At 43.9% G+C, this 26,811-nt stretch overlaps 1 protein-coding gene across 1 annotated transcript in view; it reads right to left on the reverse strand.

Moving 5' to 3' along the window:
- Positions 1-26,811, reverse strand: part of CASR (calcium sensing receptor) — an 80,971-nt gene that overhangs the window by 3,699 nt on the left and 50,461 nt on the right. Inside the window, exons 5-6 of the mRNA XM_074896770.1 lie at positions 7,052-7,282; positions 3,395-3,518 (exon numbers count right to left, since the gene is read on the reverse strand). Of these exons, the coding sequence (XP_074752871.1) occupies positions 3,395-3,518; positions 7,052-7,282 (355 nt within the window). The remainder of the gene's footprint in view (positions 1-3,394; positions 3,519-7,051; positions 7,283-26,811) is intronic.

Genomic DNA, 26,811 nt, shown 5'->3' on the forward strand with positions numbered 1-26,811 from the left:
CTCTCTTTCTTCTTCCTTCATTTTTATCATCTACTTCTGTCTGTCTTCATACCTCTCACACTTTTATCATCATTTGAAACATCCTGCCTGTCTCTATTACAGAGAAAATTAAAAACGTGCTTGCCTCCTTAAGTGCTTTGAGAGCTTATTTCTTATGCCGGACGTGAGTCTCTGAAGTGTTTAAATGCTCTTCCCTGAAGGCAGGCAATGCCCTTGACTCCCAGCACACTCCCATTTCATGTCGAAACATCAGGGGAAGATGCGTCCTAATGATATGACTCTCCCCACACACAGCAAAGTGTCCCACTGATACTTGCAAAGGGGAAATGGGTACCTCCATCTCTTTCCTCTACATGAAGCTACGTGTGCCTGCTGAGATGACAATGTATGTCTCCAATGGCTGCCATGATCAAAAGGCAAGGACCGGCTGCTTCTGCTCTTTTTTGACCCAAATGGGTCTTGTGCTCCAATGGGGAGAGTCATGACTCCCTTGATGGTAGTGGAAAGGGGTTGAGAGCAGTGAGTGGAATCACAACCTACCTCAGCCTCTGGGATCCCAGTGGGGTAGCAGTGGGTTGCTGCAGTGGGTTCTGGGAACAAACATTCAGAAAACCCCTTAGGATCAACCTCCCTCTGGGATTTGCACATAAGCACAGCAGAGACTCAGAGCATAGCTTCCAGAGCAGAGCTTGATGCTAATGAGAAAGTCAGGAATGCCCAGCTAAAGATGGCAGATGACACCCAGTTGGGTGGGAGTGTTGATCTGCTCGAGGGTAGGGAGGATCTGCAGAGAGACCTGGACAGGCTGGAGCCATGGGCTGAGGCCAACTGCATGAGCTTCCATAAGGCCAAATGCCGGGGGCTGCACTTGGGCCACAACAACCCCCAGCAGCGCTACAGGCTTGGGGAGGAGTGGCTGGAGAGCTGCCAGTCAGAGAGGGACCTGGGGGGTTGATTGACAGCTGGCTGGACAGGAGCCAGCAGTGTGCCCAGGTGGCCAAAAAGGCCAATGGCATCCTGGCTTGTGTCAGCAATAGCGTGGCCAGCAGGGACGGGGAAGGGATCTGACCCCTGTACTCAGCACTGGTGAGGCCACACCTCGATGACTGGGTTCAGTTTTGGGCCCCTCACCCCAAAAAGGACATTGAATGACTCGAGCGTGTCCAGAGAAGGGCAACGGAGCTGGTGCAGGGTCTGGAGCACAGGTCTGATGGGGAGCAGCTGAGGGAACTGGGGGGGTTTAGTCTGGAGAAGAGGAGGCTGAGGGGAGACCTCATCGCCCTCTACAGCTCCCTGAAAGGAGGGTGCAGAGAGGGGGGATGAGTCTCTTGAACCAAGGAGCAAGCGACAGGACAAGAGGGAATGGCCTCAAGCTGTGCCAGGGCAGGGTCAGAGTGGCTCTTAGGAAGTATTTCTTTGCAGAAGGGGTTGTTGGGCGTTGGAATGGGCTGCCCAGGGCAGGGGGGGAGTCCCCATCCCTGGAGGGGTTGAAGATCAGGTTGACCCAGCGTTGAGGGATCTGGTGGAGTGGGAAACAGTCAGTGTGAGGTTAATGGTTGGACTGGATGATCTTCACGGTCTTTTCCAACTGAGATGATCCTATTTCAAGCTCTCTTCTTTTGGATGGGTGGTCATAGGGAGCATCCGTGACCTGATATGATACTGCTTTCCTCATGACTGGTTGCCTCACCTTAAGCTGTTCATGTGAAAAACTTGCACTCAAGGCAAAAGCTCAGTCAGAAGCTCCCATCACACATGTCATTTTATTTACCTCCATTCAGCCGATCATTTTGATTTTTCTTGTGCCTTTTACCTGGAGGCCTATTGCAAGTGGGAGACCTATCGCAAACTGTAGGCAAGGCAGAGCTAACTTCACATACCAGGGAATTCATCCATCTCTATGAGAGAAGGGGCAGCTATTTAGCTCTGCATCCTAAAGATGTTGTCTTGAGCTGACTTAAGAGGCCATGCTGCTACTGAAGGGAGTAAGCCAGATCTCCCTCCTCCCCCAAGACTGCTCATTCCTGCCCCCTCCTTTGTGTTACCACTAGAGGTCACACAGCTTCTCGTTCTGACTGGAAACTCAACTTGCCAAGAGTTTCTTTTCAGGAGGACCAGAAACCTGACCCAACTCGATCTACAGTCACACGAGCACCAGCACTGCTCCCAGACAAAGGGTGCGGAGCAAACAGCTGAGAGAGAACAAGACAGATTGTCTCCTTTTGTAGTATCACTGTCTCAGCTGGATAAGACTGGTTGTAAAACTGCTCTCTACGCCTATAAAACTGGCAAGCACAGGAAATAAAGAACATCACTGTCAGCCAAAAGAGCAGCAGAAAACTGTGGAGTCAGAAGGCAGTCACCCCATCAGACCCACACATTTCACCAGCATACCAGCTCACAAAATCCTGTGAAAAACACCAAAAGACCCCTATTACACATGACGAGAATTGCTTCTATTTAATTTGAAAATGCTGCTTCCAAGCATCCTGTAGTACTATATGTGTGTGCTAAAAAATTATCATTCCTGTCTAATAGGATGCAAATTAGATTATCCCAAAGGAGAACAATTGTTCAGTCTTGCATGCAGCTTACTGAAGCTTTCATCTCAGTCAAGGTCTGCAGTGTGTGCTGGGACGTTGCTGCCAGAGTGGGCGTGAGGAGATCCTGAGCACTCTGCAGTATGGAAGGGACTGCTGTTCCAAAAGGGTTTACTTGTCTTCCTTACCTTCGGGATGCCCAACACTGAGGGAGAGCTAATGGTGTTGGAAATTCAGAATTTTTCAGCCAACTCTAAAATTGAGGTTACCTTTTCCCTTCACTGCAGAACCTGAGCGGTCTGATCCAAGCTCCTACTGAAACCAATGACAAAGATGTCCATGGGTGTTTGATAGGACCCAGAGACTCTGGTCTCTTGCAGTGCTCAACAGAAACGGTGGTTGATGACCCCATAAAGGGAAATATCCCTCTCTGCTTGTGCAGTCAGGAATGGAATGAACTTTATTTCTTTTAAAATCATGAAATAAAACCCTGACAACATGAGGAAAAGCAGACAGATAACTACAGAATTTAGATTTAGAGTAGGGAGTGTCTTCTTCCTGCAGGCTCTTGGAGGAACAAAAGCTATTGCTACAGTGCAGTGTAGCTTGCTTGTGGATGCTTGTGAGAGGCTTCCTATATGCAAGTCCTTTCTCAGGTTCTCTGCCTTAATTTTCCTAACTCAGAGCAGAAAGGACAAGCAGGCTTAGCAGAAGGGACCTAAAGACCACAGGACTCAAATCCCATAAGCTTCTCAGAAGAAGACCCTCCAGACTTCCTGTGAAGCCCCCTAGGCAAAGCAGCCTCCAGCTCAGCACTGCAGAGAAGCAATTTCAGCTCTCTCTGTGGGGATTACCTGTTTCATCGCTGTACTCCCCATCGGGGCAGTCCACGCACTCAAAGCAGCAGGTGGGCTCTCCCTCAATGATGCCCTTCCTCGTCCCTGGGAGGCAGTCCCTGCTGCAGTTAGAGAAAGGCACCTGCAAGAAAAGAGCCCGAAGAGGGTTAATGGTGGCGGTGCCCCACACACAGCCTTTCTAGAGAGGGACCTTGGGCTTCCTCCAAGACTCTTATTGCTTGATTAGGCTCACCTCTTCCCTCCACAGGACACATTTTGCACAATAGTCCTTCCCCAACCCACTGCAGTGATATTTGTTTTGAAAGAACACATCAAGGGATGGTAGGGAAGATCAGCAGATCTTCGTCATCTCTATGGTGTTGTGGGCACTGTGAACTGGTATGTGACCCATGATACACCTACTGGAAAACAGTCATTAGATGGTTAAAAGACAATCTCTATTGGCAGGAATTTGAATCACACTTGGAGATGATGGGCTCTGACTGCTGATCCCCAATTCCATATATTGCATATTGACTGCTAATGATTTATGGGATTTAAAACAGTTTCTTGAAACCCACTTCCTCCTGTTCTCTTGAAAACCCTCTCCCAGAAACCAAAACCAAACCCAGACACAAAAAAGGTAAATTAACTAAGCAAGAGGAGTTTTCATATGAAAGAAAGAAAGAAGCCCTGTTTTTAGATCATTAAGCATCTAAAGATGCAAATCAGCAGCTATGTGCAGATCTGAAGGCTTCCAGACTTCTGCTGATGCAGATGTTGAGCTGTGTCACCTGCTGGCTACACATTTTGCTGTCTCTGAGCCCACCTGGGCATGCTTCTGTCCTGACAGCAAATGGTTGCACGGGCATGCTCACAACATGCCTAACGCACACTGGCAGCAAGGAGTTCAGCACAGTAAGTGGAAGCCTGGGCCTTTTTTACACAGAAGCATAACCTGAGGTTGAACTCACCTTTTCCCAACTAAATTAAGGAAAGAGAGCTGATAGAGAACATGGCTTTCTCAGCTCAGGGGAGTGAAACCCACATTTTCCACTGCCAGCAAAGTACCATGAGCTGTACATACTTAAGAGCTGCTCTGGTTGGAAACCTCCGTTCACCTTTTTGGAAGTTTGCTGCTAGTTTGCCCAAGTGCTGCTTGATCTCCAGGAACCTCCTGTGTAGATGCACTCAGGCAGTGAGTCCCAGGTGTAGTTTTTTGCCTGCGTGCAGGCACTGACCTCAGCCACAGGGTGAGCAAGGCCTTGGTAGCGGCAGCTCCTATGCAGAGATGCTCGTTTTGTGGCTTGGGTATTCACCTGCAGCTGACAGTGCTTGCCGCTGCCTTTTGCTCTGAAGTATAGCAGCATAGTGTTTCTAAGCTGTTAATCAGGATTGCATAATTAATTGGACAGACACATATCCAGGGCAAATCCCTGCAGCTCCCCACTAGAAACATTCTTTATTGTTACTACCTTTTGCTATTAAGACAGTGAGCTGTTAATACCTATTCCTCGGGACAGTCTTTCAGCAGGTAGTAGCAGCCACCAAGAGAAGTTCATCAGTCTAGACTGTCTTTCCCTAGGCTGCCACTGATGATTTTGAACAGACTGAATCAAAGGCCTGACTGAAGCCATGCACAGTTTCCCCATTGTCTACTAAGCTGATTGAGCTTCCAAGGAGGAAGATTATATTGGTTTGGCATGATTTCATCCTGACAAATCCATGTGGGCTTTTTCTTATCAGTTGATTAGCCTCTAAGTGTTTATAAACTGTTTAATATTTTTTTTAAATCAAATCTTTCAGGTTACTGAAGATCAGCGCAATTGTTGGTAATTCCCGTGGCTCTCCTGTATCTGCTTTTAAAAACAGGTATTACGATTACCCTCTAGTCCTTTGAGACATCACCCAACCCCCACATTTCTCAGAGATGAATTACTAGTACTTTTGAGATTGCTTTGGCTGCCTTCTTAAGTATTCTGTGGGGAATTTCATCAAGTTCTGCCAAAATGAATCTATCCATCTTACCTACGCTTAAACTTGTTCTTTTGCAAGTTTGGCCAGTACTGAAGTTCCTGTGTTAAAATTAACTACATTTAATCTTTTTTTGAGGATGACAGAAGCACAGAAGGCTTCAATGAGTGAAGTATTGGCTACTCTCTTTTATCTGGAAGAAATTCAAACTCTATAAACTGAAAAAAAGGCTGCAGCAGACAAAGAGATCACAAACCCCTCCACTGGCACACAATTTACATGCCCTGGCATGACGCTCAGAAACATCCAGTCACATTTTTAGCAGTTTAAGACAGAGAATGAAGATAAATATTGAACTGTTGGAGGGATTTAGACCAAGAAAACACAGTTACTCCATTTAAGTAAAAAACAGTAAAATCCTAACTGTTGGAAAAGGTGCCAGTAGCATTTGCAATGATCAGAAGGAGGGGTTAGAATATCAGATCTTTTTAATTCCACCTATAGTTTGTGCTCAGAGACTCCAGCTGGGCTTAGAAAAGCCTGAGGTCAGTATTTCTGTGGTAACATGCTCCTCTTGACCCATGCCTCCTTCAGAGAGCTCTGGATTTAAACCATAAGTGAAGCCAGAGTGTCTGGAGTAAAGGTAAGGCTTAAATGATGGTGTAAATATATTAGGTAAGTGTAGCTACTGCAGAAGCAGTTACCTGATCTGCCAGTCAACATGAATAATCACCTGGAAGTGAATTGCCTTGTTCATTGATCAGGTGCTCATTTAACATGTCTAAACATTGCAGCAGGGCCTGGTAGCGATATTTCTAAGCTAACACTCCCTGTCACCTCCCAGGCCACAACCCAGATGCCTGCTAAGTATCCCCGCTGGGAGCTGGGGTGTCTGGGTTGGAGTGGGCTGCTACCGGCTATGACGGCAGTTCACCTGGCTCTTATCCAGAGATCTCTGCACCATGTTCCCATCAGGCGGTGGGAGACACAGCCCTGGCTGCTAGTGATGGTACAGCTGTGCTGAAAAGATCTAACATATGCAAGAAAGTGGAAAAGGAATTAGGCCTGACTGAAGTCAGTGGCTACATCACGCACTTTTCAGACTGCACAGGCACCTTATGGTAGATTATAAAAAGGCAGCAGGCACTGGCACCTCCACTATTTGAGCACCATGTCCAGGTTAACCTGGCTTGTTCTGTTTGGTTTACAAGGCAAGGGTGGCTCTGGGACTTGGAAGGTAAAGCCAGCAGAAAGAGCTGAGAATTTAACTAGGAGCAGGAAGAGACACTTCTTGATACAGAGATAGTGGGAGTGGAAGAGATCACTGTTCTCAGCGAAGAAACTACTGAGCTCAGGAAAACGTGAGTTAGTCAATAATCAGACTTGGGTAATGAATTTCTCATCCTTGTGGAAACAGCATTGCAAAATTCCAAGCTATGTGCATGGGTCAGAAAAAAGGTGTTATTTAAACCATTAATACCTGGGCTCATCAAATGTATAGGAGGGGAGAAGCAGCTGTCTGTTATTTCCAGAAGTGCATAAATGAGGGTGTGAAAGACTATGGAAGAGACCATGTACACAATAAGATTAATGGATGTTTTAATGAGACATGGAGCCATAATACAAGGAGGGTGCATGGTTAGTTCAAATTTGAGCTTGTGGAAACTTGGGAAATGTTGCTGTCAGGATTTAAGCACTTACCTCCTTAGAGAATCCACTCCACAGGATCTTGTTTTCATTGATAAAGAGCCTCTCCCCTTTCTTGGCATAAACGTTGTAGTGCCCAACTTCTTCAAAGACGACTGAGCCATCCTCCGGAGAGAGATGCCAATTGATTATTGAGTAATTCCCTACCAGGTCCCCAAACTCATCAAAATCCACTTGCTCCCCCATGTTATTTGTGAAATTTAAGTGTCGCAGGTGCTTGAGAACCTAGAGAGAGAGAGAGAAAGAGAGAGAGCGTGAATGCCTGCCTGTCAAAATCCTACCACAGCACACATCTTCTGTGGGGACAGAACTGGAAATAATCACTTTACTACAGTCTTTAAGCTCTTAAAAATCAGTTAATGACAACAGTATCAGGCTTTCTCTCATAGTCATCACACACAGAGCCTGTACAAACCTTGTAGACAGCACAAGGTATCATGGTCTTCAGTGTGGTCAGCACCCATCTGTAATGTTTACCAGTTGCTACCCCATCAGCCATTTGGCATTCCTCTTCAGTCCCTCTGAGCCACCTCTGCAAGCCTGTATAGCTCTTCTTCAGGGGCACAGAAGTGGCAGCATCCACTAAAGTGTTTCAGTCACGCATGCATCCCTCTCACCCTGCTATTGCAACCGCTATGCATCAACATTCTCAGTTGGCATCGCTCATCTCTGAAGGATCAATCACTCAGGAATAGGAATGCTTGAGAAACAATTGAAACTTGACTTTTGATTGAAAACCCCAAGCCCAATGACTTCAGTAAAAAACAAGAAATCAAGCTCATCCGCCACATGGCAGGCCTCGAGAACTCATACCAGGTTTTTTTTGGTGCCTGTCTCCTGGTCATGTAGTTTCAAGTAATCACATTCAGCCTGTCCCCACATGTTGACTCCTGTGATTTTCACCTTATGCCTTAAACTATCATATGCTGTGGACAAGAGCTGTTAATCCCAGGGACAACTGCAGTTGCAAAATTCACAATCTAGATAGCCTGACAGGTAGACCAAAGAAACTTCAGCATGAAAGAAAGCTTGCACTGTCAACTGTGATGCCATTCATCCACATCATGTTTTTCTTCAAAAGTTATTTGCTGGTTTATGCACTTGTCAGATTTTTTTCCCCATTTAATGGATGGTCTTCATTAGTTTCTCTGTAGAGCTGATCTGTGGAAAGCTGAGGTGACTCTGAGGGCACCTGGCTGTCAGCTGACCCTAGACCACTGTGGTGTAGTTGCTGCTTTGGTTCTAGCACCTGTGACAGCATGTAAGCCCACTCCTCTCTCTCCCACCTGCGAGCGCCCAAACATACAGTTATGGATGGCAAAATGTAAGAAAAATCAAAATGAAATCAATTTGCCTGGGCAGGCAGAACCTTCCTCACCCCATAGACATAGAACAGACAATATTGTTTTGATGAAGCCTTTTCACCTGGAAACACAGGGACAGAGGAGCAGAATAACTTCATTAATTCCTGTCAGTTTTGCTAAATTGTCTCATTTTAATCTGTTTCCTTTTGGGATCCTCCTATCTCAAGCTAAAATCCCCAGAGCTACAGAGATACCCTCCTCTCACTGCCTATACCAATGGCAGCCTAAGAGAGTCTGGAAAAATCATAATAGCACTATGAGGACATGGCTGGCAATACCTTTTCAGCTTTGTGCGATGCTGATGTAAGTACATCTGAATAATGGCTGAGATGGTGGAGATAAGACTTTTTCTCATCCCTGCTGGCCCTCCTCTGTAGATCAGCTCCCCCATAGGGTGTGCAGCTGAAATGATCTCACTGAAGACCCTGACCCTGGAAGACCTCACCCTCTGGACATGGCAAAATAAGGTGTTCTGCTCCGGCCCTTTGCTGTGGAGAGCCGGGGCATTGCCTGCTGTAGGGAAGAAAAGAGGAGATTGCTTCCCTCTCCTCCTCCTCATCTCTGAGGGGCACCCAGGAAGATGCTACTTGCCCAGCTCCATCAGGGAGCAGCAAGAACAGAGCAGAGGCAGCTCTGAGGTCAGAACAGGTAACATAGGGCCTGCAGATCCATGGTGATGTCCGTACTGCATCAACTCACTTTGGCCTCATCCGCAGTGGGGCTGCAATCCCGGATGTGTTAGCAGGAACCTTGTCTGTCAGCAGTGCAGGTCCCAGGCATGGAACCTGCATTCCTCTGCAGGCTCTAGCACCTACCACAGCTTTGATGTCCAGATCAGATTTGAGTTGTTATGTCGAGCTGAATGCCACATTTCTCCTCACGGTCAGTATTGCACTCTCATGCAGCACTGTAGCACTCTGCTGAGCGACACCAGGATATCCTGACTGGGTATCACTGCTGGATTGACTGCGTTGACAGGAGGTGCAGACCTTGCACTTCTTTTGATTACAGTTACTACACACGTTAAGGGACAATCCTACAAGAGCCATATTAAAGATTCTTCAGTTCAAGTCCTGCCTCTCATGGCCAGCTGCAGTGGCAGGAGGCTGGCTGGTCTTACGGTCAGCGAGATGAAAGGTGAAGAAAATTCTAGATTCCCTGGATGCATTTTTTTTTGTTTAATTTCATAACATTCAGTTAGTCTGTTCCTTTGCCTTACCTCCTGACATCAGGCTTCTTAGAAAGTGATAGATACCCCTGGCTACTGTGGGGTTTTGCAGGATTAGTTTAGCAGCATGTTTCCTTTGGTCTCGCACGCACACGCTATACCTGAGTATTCAGGTTATAAACCATTTCATGTATGAGCTGATCTCTCTAGCTGGTGTGTACATGTTCATATAAAAGCACTGATCTGCACATAGTATTGTCTTTCCCCAAGCACAGAATAGCAGCTTCAGTTATGCAGCCATAGCTGGGGAGCAGGAGAGCCCAGGTGGATCAGTTCATGCAGAAAAGACAAATGCCCTATTTAAAATCCCAAATGGAGGGGCAACAGGACCAACACGAGTAACAAAATTTGTTTTCTCTTTCCAGCAAACACCAAAGTTTGCCTTCGTTTTCTAAGGGGCAGCTTGTGAAATGGTAACTGAACAGCTGCTAGGACGTGTTCCTGATTTAGACAGTAAGAAAATCCCAGGATAATATCTGTATATTACACAAGTTCTGCTCTCTATAGGATGAAAATATGGTTTAAACTTCCAAGGAATATATAAGCACTAAACGTTAAAAGAGGAAGTTGTAGACTCTGAATAACTACAGAACTTTTTATAGGCACCTGTCTATCAATGATTAGCTAAAGACTTTACAGCTAAAAATGTGTCACTGTGTTTTGTAACTAAAGATAGAAACATAAATACCCAGGACTCAATCCGCAAAGACTTAAAAGACCATGTGTCAGGGGTGCATGTATCATACCCTAGAACTAAGAGTTTATAAAAGAAGTGTTGACCTCGTGGCTTGAAAACGCTGTCAGCAGCTGGTGGAAGCCTGCAGGGAGAGAATTGTGCAAGTTGTTGTCTTCAGATGTTTATTTCTGTAATGTTTCCTTTTTTCTCCCTCTGTCACGGGCTCTATGTTGTAATGCCTTTTAATTAAAACATCAGAATGGACTCGCAAGCTGCCCTCTGGCTCACCCTTCCATTATTTCAGGTAAGGCCATTCCCAGCCATGTAGCATCCTATGCTTTATCCAGGCTAGAAATTCAGGGTCATGTGGTTTCCACTTTTACATAAGGATCATAAAACCGTAACATAAATACAGGTGTATTAGCTCAGACTGACAGCCCATCTCCCCAGGACCTGTGGCCAACAGCAAATGCCTACAAAAGAGAAGGGGACGTGATACTTCCCTAAAATACTCTCACATATTTTGCAGCTCAGTGACTTCCTGGGCCAAAGGTCTTTGTACCTGATAACCTGCGGTGGATTTTTCTTCCATGACGTTGCACATTTGTGTTGCGCACCTGTGTGAACTTTTCACATCGACAGCCTCCTACAGGAAGGAGATCTACATTTTGTGTAAAAGGCAGCTCTTCTTGCCTGTTGGAACAGAGCAGCTACTAATCTCTTTTGATGACCTTCATGCTTATGTTGGAAAAGACAAAGAACTGTCATTTGCAAGTCACCTTTTCCATGCCTCTCAGGATTTTACAACCTTTGTCAGATCTCTCTTCAGCCACCTCTTTCCCCTGACTTTGCTGCTTCTTGTACAGAAGCTGTTCCATTGACCGTTCTCCAAACTTTCCTGGTATCCTTCATCAGTTCTGAGACCTGCACACAATACTGAAGTGCACCAAGGGTTAATGAAGTGGCCCCAGGGAAATCTGTTTAGCTCTCTGTCCCTTTTCCAGTGTGACTATTCTTGACAGTGCATTTGCTTCTTTGACTACTACTCAGCCAGAGCTGAGGAGTCCACCAAGGACCTGTTGAAGCTTGAAGATCTCATCTGTGATTAGTCAGAACTCACCATTTATTTTTACCCTCTGCTGACTATCTTTCAACCAACTGTTCATCCATGTGAGGACTGAATTTGGTGACAGACTACCAGAAGCCTTTTAGAAGCTGGAGCATACTCTATGAACAGGAGCTCCCTTATCCATAAACATCCCAAAGCCTTCAAAGAACTTCAGGAAGTTTGTGAGGTAGGACTTCTCTTTACAAAAGTCATGGTGACTTCTCCTCAGAATATACTATTTTCCCCTCCTTTTTTTTTTTTTTGTTTTTTGTTTTTTGTTACTACATTTTCTAATAATGGGCTCGGTCAGGCTCTGCTAGTTCCTTGGGTCTCCTCCAGAACCCTTTTAGAAAATTGATGTCACATCTTTCAGCTTTCTAGCCCTCAGAGCCTAAGGCTGTTTCAAGTAAGTGGTTGGTCACCGTAGCCAGCACTTCAGCTACTTCATCTGTGAGCTCTGGCAGAGCTCTCAGGTAAACATCATTCACTTGCACCGAGGTATTAAGGTTTGTTTTGCTCTTGTGTCCCATAGCTTCTTCTACAGTCACTCCAATCAAACAGATCCTCTACAAGTCCCACATTAATAAATAAACTCAGTAACCTTCTCAAGTTTGCCCATAAAGAGCACACTTTTCTTCTGCCATGGCCTTACCTTGTCTTTTGCAGTGATAACCTATGGCTCAACAGACAGTCCTACTGCTGAAGTGTTTAAAAAAGAATTTATGAGCTTTTAACACATTTACAGCCTGTTCCTCATTCTGTTTTTCGGCCTGCCTTATTTTATTTTTACATTTAACCTGCCAGAGTTTATGATCCTTCCAATTTTATTCACTGGACATAACTCAGCGATTTGAAGGATGCTGTCTCACTTTTAATAAACACCACTTAATACTGTGTTTTGCCTTGCCAACTTCCTTAGCCTTTCTCCACCTTGATCTGCAGCAGACACTTGTGTCACTAGCATTAGGGCCGGTGGCAGGCAAAAAACCCCACTTAAATTATAAACGCTGTCAGGCAGCAGATAACTCTGTGTGTATGAATGTCCAAAGCTGAACTTTTGTACTCTGGAGCACAGACTAGCTGCAAGCAGTATGTACTAGTTGTACATTTTGACAGCAGCTGGACTAAACAAAGTGGTATGTCTTGAATCCTCCAATTAGTAACAAGATGTGAGATAGAACCACCAGTTAGAAGGCTGATCACAACCAAAACCTAGGGCTCAGGGCTAGAAAGAAGGTGAAGATCATGTCTGGATGAAAAACACTGGAAGTGGGGAAAGATCCTGGAGATGATGGAGAAGTGTGGAGACAAATGTTGGGGGATGACCCGTGACCTTGGCCAGTAACACTTAAGACTGGTAACTGTGAGGAGCTGCACAGGATGAACTGACAACTTCCACCTTGACCAGCCACCTGCAATGTCCCAGCTGCGAAGGGAAGATGAGACCTAGTGAATGTAACGGTGTGGGGAAATCAAGTTGAGTGTGTGAGTTACCAAGCAGGTTAAAATCTCCAGTCTTGTTAATTCTTAAATAAACATCAGTGTTCAGATCTGCTATGAGTTGTCATTTACTCTGTCTCAGCTGTGACAGGTCCTTAACTAGTCTCCATATACCGTCAAGGGTTTAATATCCTTGGCTTCCTTCTGCAGTTTCTTTCCAGCATGTTTCCTCACTAGGTCAAATGGTCCTGCAAGGGAAGTGAGCCTGGGCACATTATAGGTGTCTGTCTCATAAAAGACAAACAATTCCCACTCCTAACATGCAGTTACAAGGAAGGAATCCTCTTGACAGTTAACATACATTTGCCCACACAGAGTTTTAATTTCTCTCTACCTAGTTGTATTCTAGGCCTGTAAAACAGTTCTGGATTGATGGCTACCAAATGTTTTCCTCTTTGCTTTGGTAGGGTGTCCATCCTGAAAGCAGCAAACAATTTCACTTCATGGCTCAATGTGAAGATGAAAAGCTGGCAGCTGTACTGAAGATGACAATTTCTTTCATTCTGAATTGCTGAGGGCCCATTCTCCCCTCTTGTTGACTCCTAATAAAGCACCCAGAGAAGATACTTTCATAATGCTGTACTAGGCATAAGAACTTGAGAGCTCAGCTATCACATTAGCTCAGTAGTCATGGCATACATGATTTGGTTTCCGCTGGTGGTCAAATATTAGAAGGAAATATACCCATGCCAGTTCTAAATGAGCCATTTGTCAAATACTTTTAGAGAAATGTTCCCTGAAGCAATTGGTTTTTATTTTTCTGTCTCCCTTTTGTTTCCATCTGTCTATATGTCAATCTTTATTTACATGCTAGTAAAGCTCTAATTTGTACTGTCTATATCAATGTTTAATTCCTGCTGCATTCTCTACTTTGGATTATCTTGTTCTGCCTGTTTTTTATGTGGGGCCAACTCTTAGGCTCTCCCAAAGGCCATCATCACAGTATCAACCCATTCAGACATGAAGGACCTGAGCAGGCAGGAAGCCACTAGCCCTTGAGTCACTAATACCTGTTTCCAGAAGCCTGAGGTGGGGAAAGATGAATTGCACCCAGCTCTTCTGCCCACAGCATTCCTCTTGCTGGCAGGAGCTGAACTCTCCTTTCCCTCTATAATCTCTCCTCCTTTCCTGCTGCCCATTATACACCAATGAGGGCAACATGTAGTGCTGATGTTTTTTTAAAAAACAACATGGCAGGATATGCCAACACCCTCAATCTCATCTTTTTTGAAGGCCATTCAGAACAGAGTTCTTCAGCCAGCAGAGGATGTGATTCATTACTGTACACCACATTCCACCTAAGATGCCTGGTTTCTATTGGTTTTCTGCTCTGAAGAAGCAACTGTTAATACTATTTATCACTATAAGGGTAACCCAGGTGGAGAAGTTGAAAGGGACCCAGGAACAGAGCTGGGAATCTCACTGTAAACACCTCACAAAAAAATGGCATATCTTTCTGTTGCACATGTCCAGCCCTGTGCCCAAGGAGTGCCTGGCCTGTAGTTGGGATACTGGGCACTTTATGCTAAAATAACAAAGACTAGTCATCACCTACTGTACAAGGGCTGGGCTTTATTCCAGGACCAAACTGTCAGGTTGGTAACAGTGCAGATGAACAAAGGGAGATAAACCCTGGAATAAGGGTTTGTGTCAAAGAGCTGAAGAGAGAGAGAATTGATAGTCAGCCAGAGGTTCAGTGACAGTACTGCAAAGGAATTCTGGCAACATGTGGTGAACATCCCAGCTCTGGTGAAATGCTAGATCTGCCAGTGACTTGAAAAACAGGATGAAAGAAAGAGTTAGTTCAAGACTCAAGCAGGCCTGTAGAAAGGCTGAGAATAACACAACAACATTCAAAGTTGTTATGCTTTGATAAGAGCTGAATGACATCCTGTTGTGGTTTAAGCCCTGCCGGGACCGGAGACCACATTGCCGTTGCCCCTCCCCCACCCTCAGCCGGTTGGGCTGGAAGTGAGGCACAAACCCCAGGTTAAAATAAGAAGAAATTTAATACAACAGTGTGACAAACAATCTGAACAACAACAGTAGCAATGATAACAACAATAAACAGCAATAACAGTAAGCAAGACAAAAGATATACAGAGAAATACCGCAATGGTTATGGAACAAGTGCCGTGCTCCCCACGACCCAAAGCTACAAAGGAAAAAAAGTTCCTGTGCTCCCGCGCCGGAGCCTGACATCAGCATGGTATGAATAACCCGCCTGGAGATCCCTTCCCCCTCTCTCTCTGCTGGGGAAACTTAACCCTATCCTAGCTGAACCAGGACACATCCTCATAAAGCAAGGTAGGTCAATGGACAGTACAACTGAAGGCTAAATGCATATGACAAATACAGTGTGCCATATGTTAGAAGTAATAATTTAAGCTATTCATAAGCTTTATTGGAAACTGAATGAACTAACCACTCAAGACAAAGACCCATTCATTATAGTAGGCAGCTTAGTAAAAACACTCTGTGCATTACACAGTTGAAAGAGCAAACGAAATTTTAGGATATGAAAGTAAGAAAGAAAATGACACTGAAAATACGATGCCAATGTGTTCATCGATAGTACAGTTTCCCCTGGAAAATGCAGTTAGTTCTAGTCACTTGATCAGAAAAGAAGAATAAAAGGAAGATTAGAGAGGTCCAGAGGTAGTGGTGATAGCTCTTAGACAGTCATTCTGACTTCCATTTGAAAAGAAGCAGAACTGCAGGATTATTTGTTTACAACACATGTAGTGATCTGTGGGAAGGAGGTGACATTCTCACAGAAGCAGAGACCCCCCCCTTCCCTGCAAATCTGACTGTCTTTATTCAGGTCTCCAGAGAAGTACAGGACATCAAGCTGCCATGACAAGATGTGCTGACTGGCATATTTTAACTGGTAATTGGTTTGTTTCTGCTTCCAGCGTGAACAGGAGATCTCCAGGCAGCTGAGAGATGGTTCTCTTGCCCTCTTCCATTGACCAGTGCCCTCTGCTCAAGTGCTGACATGGGCATCCAGGCATACATTTTGCTTTTTCTCTGTCAGAGAGAAGCAGGTTCTCCAATAGAAATTTGCAGGAATTGGGAGAGGGTGGAACTCAGATGGACTGTGTTGGAAACACCTCACTTACTGCTCAGTGGAAGATGCTTGGTGCTTCCTTTGTCTCATGCTATGCTGAGTGCTCAGTCTGCTTGGAAACTGATGAGTTTCCTACAACAAGGACTGGCTGGACTGCCTGTAACCAGGCTCCAGGGGTTAGCTCATGTGGCTTTCTAGCCAGCGACCAAGGGACACTGGTTTGCTGATTCAAAACTGCAGCAGCTTTGATGCTTGCTTGACAGTGAAAGGTGACAGAAGTAACAAAGTAATAATAGCTGCTACAACAGTGAGAGCAAGTGACCAAAAATGGCAAAGGCATGCATTTCAAAATGGGATTTGATATAAAATGGGACTAATCTGATTTAGGGTCAGATTTACTACAGTACCATGTTTATAAGGATGTCCTGAAAGAACTCAAAAACACAAGCCTAGTGGATTTTGCAACAGTCTGCACAAGTCGGGTCTAACTGACATAATTTAGAAAATCAGCTGCCTAAATGCCATTACAAAACTGGGTCTAAAATGCTTCAGAAAGACCTGTCTGCTGAGTCATAGAGGCTTCCAGAGGAATCAAGAAATGGTCTTACAGCGTTTTGCATTGCATGGCTGGTTTTCCAGACTGATTTAACTATCAGTTAGGAAGTCACAGGACACAGTAAGGATGGGACCAGGATATTTCATTTCCTGAAGGTCTTCCAAAACTCCTGCTGGCCCTGTGCACACCTGCTGTTCTAAGTGTCTATAGAATGCAAGTCCTGAGCTTATACTGCTTACAGAATCACAGAATCATCTTGGTTGGAGAAGACCTTGAAGACCATCCAGTCCAACCATTAACCTCACACTGACCATTCTCAACTCCACCAGATCCCACAGTGCTGGGTCAACCCTTAATGCAAAGCTAACAGCACATCACTTAAACATGCTATGATAAAGGATAATGATTTTGCCAAGTGTGACATGACTGGAAAATATAGCAAGAAAGTTTTCATGTGCTTGGCCTTGACTGGATCCACATGATACATGAGGAAATAAACAGTGGGAACATCCTCTGCATACATCTCAACTACGGGATTTTCTGAAACCAAAGATTTACATAGGAAAACATCATGTGAAATCCAGTCAACTGAAATTCAGTGCAAATATGGTTTTTAAAGTCAGACATAAAAATGTGAACTTCAAGTCACAGTTTCATTTTTAATTGTAATTACTTTTTTAATGGGAAAAGGGAAAACACTTAATTTTGAGCCTGTCAGAATGCTTGTTTGGATGGTGTCACTTCAATTAAATGCTATTAGTGAGTGCGACTAACTCCAGGGGAGAAGAAAGATGACTAAAGAGTTTTTTCCTCTAATATTTTCCCCTTTTTCTGTTTTAAATTAAGATCCAGCTGTATGACAGTACAGCTTTTGCATGGCCCAGAGTATTGTACTATTAGTTCCCTAGAGACCAGAAGAATCCTTCCTACAAGTAACTTCAGGAGTTAAGACATGTGGAGTATCCTCGGTCCCAGTTCAGTGCCATCCCAAACAGACTTAATCTGATCTACTGACTGCAGTAGATTTCTTCTGGAGAAAAATGGCTGGGGTGGCAGCATCTCTCCCCTCCTTACAAATACTGTGAGCATTAATGCAGTTTCTTGTAATCAGGATGAAAATCATGGTAGCAAAATGAAAAATAAAGTCTTGTGGAGAATCCCTAGATGTGAAATATAATGCTATACAAAATCAAGCAGGCTTCTGACAAGTCTCTGCCCCAGTGACGCACAAGTATAGACCAGTGATGATGGAAGTCTCTATAGCCAACAGAATGGAGAAAATCCATGGACGAGCTAGAGGAAGGGACTGAATGACTGTACTGCATGCATTATAAACCCATTATCAATTCAGAAATTTTGGCTCTGTTCGTTAAAATAAAAGCTCATTAATTAAGGGGTAATGATAAGTTGCTATCCTCATCATATAAATAAAGCTCAAATCACAGTATTTATTATGGTGTGCTCTAAAAGCATTAATCCAACAGCCATGCAAACAAGGCTGTGAAACACAGGTAGTATATTAATGGAAAGTAGAACATTAAAAAAAATGGAGAACAAAGAAGAAAATATCACCGGGCAACATATTAAGAAATTTCTTGAACATATTAAAATTGGAAGATGTCATGTATGCCAGATCCTCATAACATAAAGCTGTAAGAGGTAGCTAAAGAGGATGAAAAGCTAAAGAGACAGTTAAGGAGGAGCAGGAGAGCTAAATGAATGATATGTTATTGCTATTGCTATCAGAAAAAAAGCCCGGACATTCTTATCCCAAGGGCACTTGTTTTGGAGCCATAATGTGACATTAACAGAGGTAGAAGGTCCTTAAAAAGAGATTAGAGAACAGCCCAAGCAATTTAAATTGCATCTAAAAGGCTGGCAGAACCAGACAGTTCATCACAGCACTCCACAAGCAATGAAAAGAGCTCTAATACAGTAGGTTTATGATACATGCATATAAATGCCGCTGGCTTTGAATGAAAAAGTCAATATGCTATCTGATATTATTCCACAGCAATCCCAATCCACCCTTCTGGTACCTATGCACGTGTAATGCACTCCCAACAGTGTGCGTTAAGTTTCCCTCCATGTCAGTCTGTGTAGGGCATGAATCAGAGCTAAACCCTCTTACAGAGACTTGTATTTCAATGGCTGCTCCAGAGTCTGCCTCCGATGGCTGCAACAGCTGCCAAGCAAAGACAACAATGTAAAAGGCAAAGGGATGTCCTCTGGAACCAAAGGCTGGTTAGCCTGACAACAATCCCAGGAAAAACAATGTGAAAACAAGAATTTTGGGTTGAAGATCAATTAATAAAAATTATAGGACAGAAACATAATAGCTGCCGGTCAGTAAGGCTTCAAGGAATACATATCTTATTAAATCCAAGTTTGGTTGACAAGCACGTGCCTTTAAAAGTGATATATTTGAGCTTTACATGTAACATAAAGCATCCATTCATGGACCAAGCATTGCCCAACAGATTTGTAAAAACAGATACCAACAGAAACAGATGATCAGTTTATGGGGAATTCCTCCAGCCTCAGTAAACCACTCACTGTTATCCAATATGTTCATCAATACTCTGGCAGAAAATACAAAAGTGCTGCTGAGAAAATTTGCAGAAAATGCATGGAATACGGTAATGGTAAATAATAACCAAGACAAAGCATTTCCCTTAGATTGCTCTCAAACATCTGTATTTAGTACAGTTAAATTCAGACTTACACATCAAGGCATAAGAAATTCAAGCCACAGGCACAGAAAGGGTACCACATCCTGCAAAGTATTACTGGCAACTTAACATGACCTTTCCACTGCACGCTGTGGCAAGGAAGGCAAATGTAACTTGTTCACATATAAATGAGGAAGTAATAAGAGTATGTAAATGTGGGACTTTTTTCATTGTCTGGCTGTGCTGAGGCTGTTAAAGCAATACTGAATATATGCCAAACAGAAGGATAAGTATATGGGAAAGATACAGAAATAAAGCAGAAAACATATCTTATGACTGAAAACCCACTCTGTTTAAATTATTGAGTTAAGAACGAGGAATAATTTGATCAATGTGCATAAATACCGTATGGAGAAAAATGATGAGTGGACTTTTAAATCTAATAGAGCAAGGCCAAGTAAGGACCAATGAAACTCAAGGTCATTTGAATCCCAACTAGAAATGACATGATCTGCGACAAGAGATGTGACCTGACATGGATCATACTAATAAAAAAGGTCTGCTAGTCAGCATGTCTTTGGGGAAAATAAATCTTGCTAAATACAAGTGTGGCTGGCAAACACAGTTCTTCCGAAGTGAAATATCTATACTTCCAATGGGAAGCATCCCTTAGCTGGATCAGGATTACTTCCCTGAACGTGGCTTAAATTTACATACTTTATTATACAAATGATTTAGAACTGCATGATCATTTGGAAAGTGACTCCATTTGAATACATTTTAGGTTCCTATTAAGGTTTTGTGGAGAGAGATGGTCTCTGGACAGACAAAGGCAGGGGTACAGGTAGGGTGAGAGCTAATTGTCAGTGCTGTTAGATGGTATTTTGTACTGGACTCGGTATGCTGCTGTCTTTACCGACAGTCATGATACGAAAGAACCATCATGGCTGCCTAGTCTAGACTTAGTGCCATATTTGCTTTGTTTTTCATTTGTAACAAATATAATGTGGAGAAATCCATGGAGTACAATGGCCCAGGGTGATGTGTGTACTAACAGTGAAGGAACTATTGGCAGAAGTTCTAACTGAGTAAATGATATTTTAATGTTCTTGAGAGGTCCCCATACTGCACAATAACTGTTATGGTGAAGTATCTAAAAGCTTGAGATAGGGCTCTTTTTATTAATTTAAGTCTAAATTTAATATTAAATAATACATAATTAAATGTCCAATTATTAAAGCCAATGGTTATCCTACAAGCTCAGTGTTTTCAAGTAGCATAATTCACATATAGTGTCTTGCATAATCAAAATCTGATTGAAATGTCTTTTCTGGGAGGTGTTTAATGCTGTCTATACTCAGCTGTGCAGAGAATGACTCTGTATATGCATCTCTCTGCACCCATTTGCCGTCGCTTTCTTCTAACAGCCCTTTATGGATCAGTCTCTTCAAAGTCCCAGCAAGGTCTGAAACTGCATCATGCACAGAACACTGCTGACACTGATTTGAAGAATTGTACCTTTCTCTAGGCCGGAAGGAAGTCATAGCTTTTGACTGTAAATTCTTTCCTATTTGGAGCTATAGGATGAATTACTTCAATACTTTTGTAAGCTGCCTCTCTCTGGTAGAATGAGAACCAGCTGATACTGCATACTTGGTGTCATTTCTTTTAACAAAACAATGGTCATTCATCAAACCTGAGTTTAATGGTTATTTATAATCTATTCAAGAACCACTATCCATTTAAAAAAAAAAAAAAAAAAGAAGAGTCCTAAAGTTTCCTATAGTCACACTGATTTGACTGAACTCATGCAACCATTTCAGACATTTAGAATCAGCATCTGTTGCAAACACAGTCATAGGTTCCATCAGTGATCAACTGAATTCCCAGTGGATTCACTGTTACTGTATTCGGGCATATGTTCCACTTGACTACTAGCTTAAAACTGTTTTTTCCATTTCCTTTACCAATGTCTTGGTCAAGAGATCTCATGTCAAGGCTTTGATTTCTACAGTTCCTAAATAACTTTCACATAATGCCCCCTAGAGACACAGGTAGAAGTTCTTTCTGAGCAAATTACTGATCCTGGTCCAGTGGGGAGATCACTCTTTTAATTCTACAAGGCAAAAGGGTCCTTTATATGCCATAAAAGTAATTTGTTCTCCTTCCTTGAAACTTCATCCACTGTGTGAAGCAACACCAGTCCTTCATAGTGCACGAAAGTTCACTCTGGGGATAAAACTATGTGGCTGGTTAGTAAAGTGTCTGTGAAGATGGCTGACCACCCAGAAAGAAAATAAATAATAAACTTTCTATGATTATCATGCCTTTGAAGTTAGCTTCAACCCTACCTTGCGATAAATGGAAATCAGCCAAGTCAGAGGAATGATTATAACATGAAACTGAATTTTTATGAATCCACTTGTTTCCTTGCCTCACTTTCTGAGTGCCTTCAAGGGGCTCTCAAGGTGCCCTTTGTCATCAGCCCCATTTGTGAGCAGCATCAGGCAAGGTCAGTCCTGGAAGAACCTCCTTTTTTGTAACAAAGACATGATTTGTCTTAGTAAAAGATACCAATGTCTTGGTAATTGAAGGGATAATTATTATCCGAAGTCACTACAGACAGAGACATTATATGAGCATCTCATGGAGCCTTCCCTAAAATTCCCCAGTCCAATAAGGCTGCAAAGCTGGCTTCTTTTCCCCAAGCAACAAAGGTACAAATGAGCTTCATAAATATTAGAAAATGCTTCTCTTCATATACAGCTTTTGTTGCAATGCAGCATGTAAGTGACTGTATTAAAAATTACTTTTATGAAAAATTCAACATGTTGGGGGGTGGGCAGGAGTACTGCTTTTTTTTTTTTTTGTTATCATACAGTGTGTACTACCCCAATTCAGAAGAATCTCAGCCGTTCTCTACTAAGTAATTAATAACCACAACTCCTTACTTCACGATGTAGAGGTTGTGTATTTGCTGCATGTAGTTCATTCACCCTTCTTCTAGCAACCCTGTTGGGGCGGTGGTTTCCCTGCACATGTTCTACTGGTGATGTTACAGGATCACACCTTTAGTAAGGTCCAGTTAAGTTTTTCTCATTTTAGTTGTAGAGCCATCTAAATAATACTGCATTCATTGTCTGCTTAGTGGAAGAGCTCACAAGTGATGTTCTCAGCTGATGTTATCTCCATACTGATGAATAAGCGATCTTCTGTTACTGCCCTTGTGGGGAAACAGCTGTGTTTGCTCTATTGACCTGCACATTTCTGTGTGTGGCTCAAGTCATCTGCCTCTCGATTTGGTCTCCCACAACAAAGGCACACTAGTGAAATGCTTGCTTTCTGTTCATAACAAATTCTTCTCCACTGCATTTGTAATGCAGACTAGGTGAGCTTTTGTGGTTGCCTGATACTCAGCAGGTTCCTCTGCCTTCATTTCAATTCTTCCAGAATGACTAATTTTCACACCACTCTCAATACCTGTTCTGATTCAGTTTCATTCTCTATACCACAAAGCAGCTGTTTACCATACACCACTGTTTGAACAGGCCTATCTAGTTCAACAGACACAAAACTGATTAGATAAAACATTAGGCTAAAAGGTCTGGAGAGATGTATGTCACCTAAGGCATCATTCACTTCTTTAAAGCCTTGCAGAATCAATTTCCAGCCAGCTAGACATACCTAAAAGTAAAGGTGGAGAAGGCACCAGTCCATTTTTACCTCTTCATAATGCGTATCACCAGCACAGAGGAAGGAACTGCTGGCTAGGAGGTGCACAGGTGTAATGAAAGACTTGTAGGTGTTGCTAGGTGAAGTGAATTTGTATTTGCTTTTATTTTGTGGAAGAGCATATGGCAGCTTTTCACCAAGTCTGAGGTCAATCAGATTTCTAGGCATACAATAATTTACATGAGCATGTCTTTAACCCGCTGATCATTAGGGCAGCACATTTTTCAGCCTGTCAGCATGCTTTCCCTTGGTGCCTAGATGAGCTATCTCATTTTTCACTCATGAACCTGCCAAAGTTCACAGCCTCTACTGTAACCACAACCTGCAAATCATCTGGCAGTCCACCTAAGGATGCTCTGCTCCATGACACTGTGATTGTGCACCTTTGCCTTCTCAAGTCCCCAAGAAACTGTCTTCCCCATTTAATCACAATGCTTTTACTGTGAGACAGAGAGGCCCATCAGCTTCTTTTTAGCAGTCATCAAGAAGCCAAATGAATGGGCAGAAAGAAACACAGTGAACTCTGTCTGAAGAAAAGACAGATTTTTCCTCTTCACACACAGAAAGAATATGAAGTAGTAAATATTTGCTCTGAAGGACATATCCCCTATCCGTTTTCCCCCTATTTTTTGCAGGACCACCCAGTGTTTGAAATGAGAGAGACATCAGAGAGGCTCTTATAAATGCCTCAAAGGGTTATAAATCTTTGCTCAGAAGGGATTTGAAAAAAGAACAGATGGACTTGTTGTTAGAAGTGACCATGGGAATAGCCACGTGAGCAGAGACCAAGTAAATGAAGGAACTTGAGGGACCTGGGAAATCTTATCAAGGAAGATATTAAGAAAAATTGACTCAAAAGCAGACAGCAGTTATGGAGAAACAGGCCAAAGATGCAGGGAATTTTGACAAAGAGGGAATATCAGTACAGGAGTCCTGAGCCCATGTCCCACCTCTTGCCATACCTCCCCACTGCTATTCTGTAGCTTATGGGACAGCCTGTATTTGGGGGAGGGTCAGTCCATAAACCAGAGCAACACACAGAATTAGCCTTACTCAATACATTCTCCTAAAACCAAAAATCACAGCCCACCATCAGAAGAGAATGGGCATCTGATAATCAAAGGTGACAGAGTCCTTTAAGAGGATTCTTTCTGTTTTACTATTTACAGTCATGCACTTAAATCCTTAGTGCTTTGTGTAAAATTTTGCCTCTTCCAAATTACTTATACATTTTGTTCTGGATTACCCTGCATGTCTTTGTTAACTGAACAAAACACTGCAAAAAGAAAATGAGTGTGATTTTGATCACTATTGTACAGGATAAAACAGCAGCACATGCAGAGAATACTAGCTGCTCTTTGCAGGCATCTTGCAAAGCTGTGCACCTGGATTATCTCCTGCCTGGCAGCAGGGTAGGTTCTTAAAACATGGCAGCTGCAGGCATATACGTTGCTCAGAATAGGGACAGCACAGACATCACAGAGTCACAGAATCATCTCAGTTGGAAAAGACCTTGAAGATCATCCAGTCCAACCATTAACCTCACACTGACCATTCCCAACTCCACCAGATCCCTCAGCGGTGGGTCAACCCGACTCTTCAACCCCTCCAGGGATGGGGACTCCCCCCCTGCCCTGGGCAGCCCATTCCAATGCCCAACAACCCCTTCTGCAAAGAAATACTTCCTAAGAGCCAGTCTGACCCTGCCCTGGCACAGCTTGAGGCCATTCCCTCTTGTCCTGTCGCTTGTTACTTGGTTGAAGAGACTCATCCCCCCTCTCTGCAACCTCCTTTCAGGGAGTTGTAGAGGGCCATGAGGTCTCCCCTCAGCCTCCTCTTCTCCAGACTAAACCCCCCCAGTTCCCTCAGCCGCTCCCCATCAGACCTGTGCTCCAGACCCTGCACCAGCTCTGTTGCCCTTCTCTGGACACGCTTGAGTCATTCAATGTCCTTTTTGGAGTGAGGGGCCCAAAACTGAACCCAGGAATCGAGGTGCGGCCTCACCAGTGCCGAGTACAGGGGAGAGATCCCTTCCCTGTCCCTGCTGGCCATGCTATTGCTGATACAAGCCAGGATGCCATTGGCCTTTTTGGCCACCTGGGCACACTGCTGGCTCATGTTCAGGCGGCTGTCAATCACCCACCCCAGGTCCCTCTCTGACTGGCAGCTCTCCAGCCACTCCTCCCCAAGCCTGTAGCGCTGCTGGGAGTTGTTGTGGCCCAAGTGCAGCCCCCGGCATTTGGCCTTATGGAAACTCCTCCAGTTGGCCTCAGCCCATGGCTCCAGCCTGTCCAGGTCTCTCTGCAGAGCCTCCCTACCCTCGAGCAGATCAACACTCCCACCCGACTGGGTGTCATCTGCAAACTAACTGAGGGTGCACTCGATCCTCTCGTCCACATCATCAATAAAGACGTTAAACAGGAGTGGCCCCAAAACCGAGCCCTGGGGGACACCACTCGTGACCGGCCGCCAGCCGGATTTAACTCCGTTCACCACAACTCTTTGGGCCCGGCCATCCAGACAGTTTTTTACCCAGCAAAGCGTGTGCCCATCCAAGCCACAATCAGCCAGTTTTGCCAGGAGAATGCTGTGGGAAATGGTGTCAAAGGCCTTACTAAAGTCAAGGTAAACATCATCCACAGCCTTTCCCTCATCCAATAAGCAGGTCGCCCTGTCATAGGAGGAGATCAGGTTTGTCAAGCAGGACCTGCCTTTCATAAACCCATGCTGACTGGGCCTGAGCATCTGGTTGTCCCGCAGGTGTTGTGTGATCGTACTCAGAATGAGCTGCTCCATCAGCTTCCCAGGCACCAAAGTCAAGCTGACAGGCCAAAGAAGGTGGTTGTTAATTTTTGATATTTCAGCTTGGGAGACACAGAAAAATCCCATGCTTTCCATGCTGAAGCATACTTACAGCCTTCCTAAGCTGTAGACGGTAAATTCTTTATAGGACGAATGGCACTCAATTTAACTAACTCATAGTAATTCTGTGCTAGGCTTCCTGCTGTCCAGTTCAGATGAGCTGACCACTGAGTTTAAAATGTTATTTTTATATACAGATCCACACAAGCACCCTCCACATATGATGTAAAACAGTTCCTCCTAAAGGTTTCTATTACAAGTACATAAAATTAACAATTAGAAGACAACAAATAGATGACAACTCATATGTGTTAATCAGATAATGCCATTAAATGGTATATAATTAAATTATGAAACACAGCATTTATTCTCCTCAGCCACCAACCCCACTGGCAAGGGCTGCTCTGGACAGGAGCTCAGGCTAAGGAGCCATGAGTTCACCAGGTTTGCCTTATCTGCCCCGCACACCACCTGGTCAGTGATTGCAGACACTATTAGCAGCTGCTGCCTCCAGTCTCAGGCATGGAGACTTCCTAACACTGCCTTCGCTCTCTCAGGTTGCTCAAGAAACCCTTGAGCTGATCATGAGAAGAGGGAGCTGGCACTGACTACTGGCAGAAGTACCACTGCAAATGTGATTGACTTTAGTGGGAAGATTTTCTTCTGTCTAGTTGTCAGAAAACCACTCTGGGGATGCTGGAGGATGCAGGTTTATGAGGTGAACTCATTACTCCCAGGGCTGAGGAAAGCTTCCTGAGGGTAATGGGCTGCAATGCCTGATATGAAGTAGGTGTGCACACAAATTTGGCATTTACTTGCTATTCATGTGTTTGATTTTCAAATGAAGTGAAAACATGCACAAATATCAAATATGCTTGACAGCCAACACCACATAATGGTGGTCATTTCAAGTATAACCTGTTCCTTTGAAGCACCCACTATTCCTGCCCAGTCATGTTATCCCCCACATACTCTTTCTTGATGCT

This window comes from Athene noctua, chromosome 1 (genome assembly GCF_965140245.1).
Source record: "Athene noctua chromosome 1, bAthNoc1.hap1.1, whole genome shotgun sequence".
NCBI lineage: Eukaryota > Metazoa > Chordata > Aves > Strigiformes > Strigidae > Athene > Athene noctua.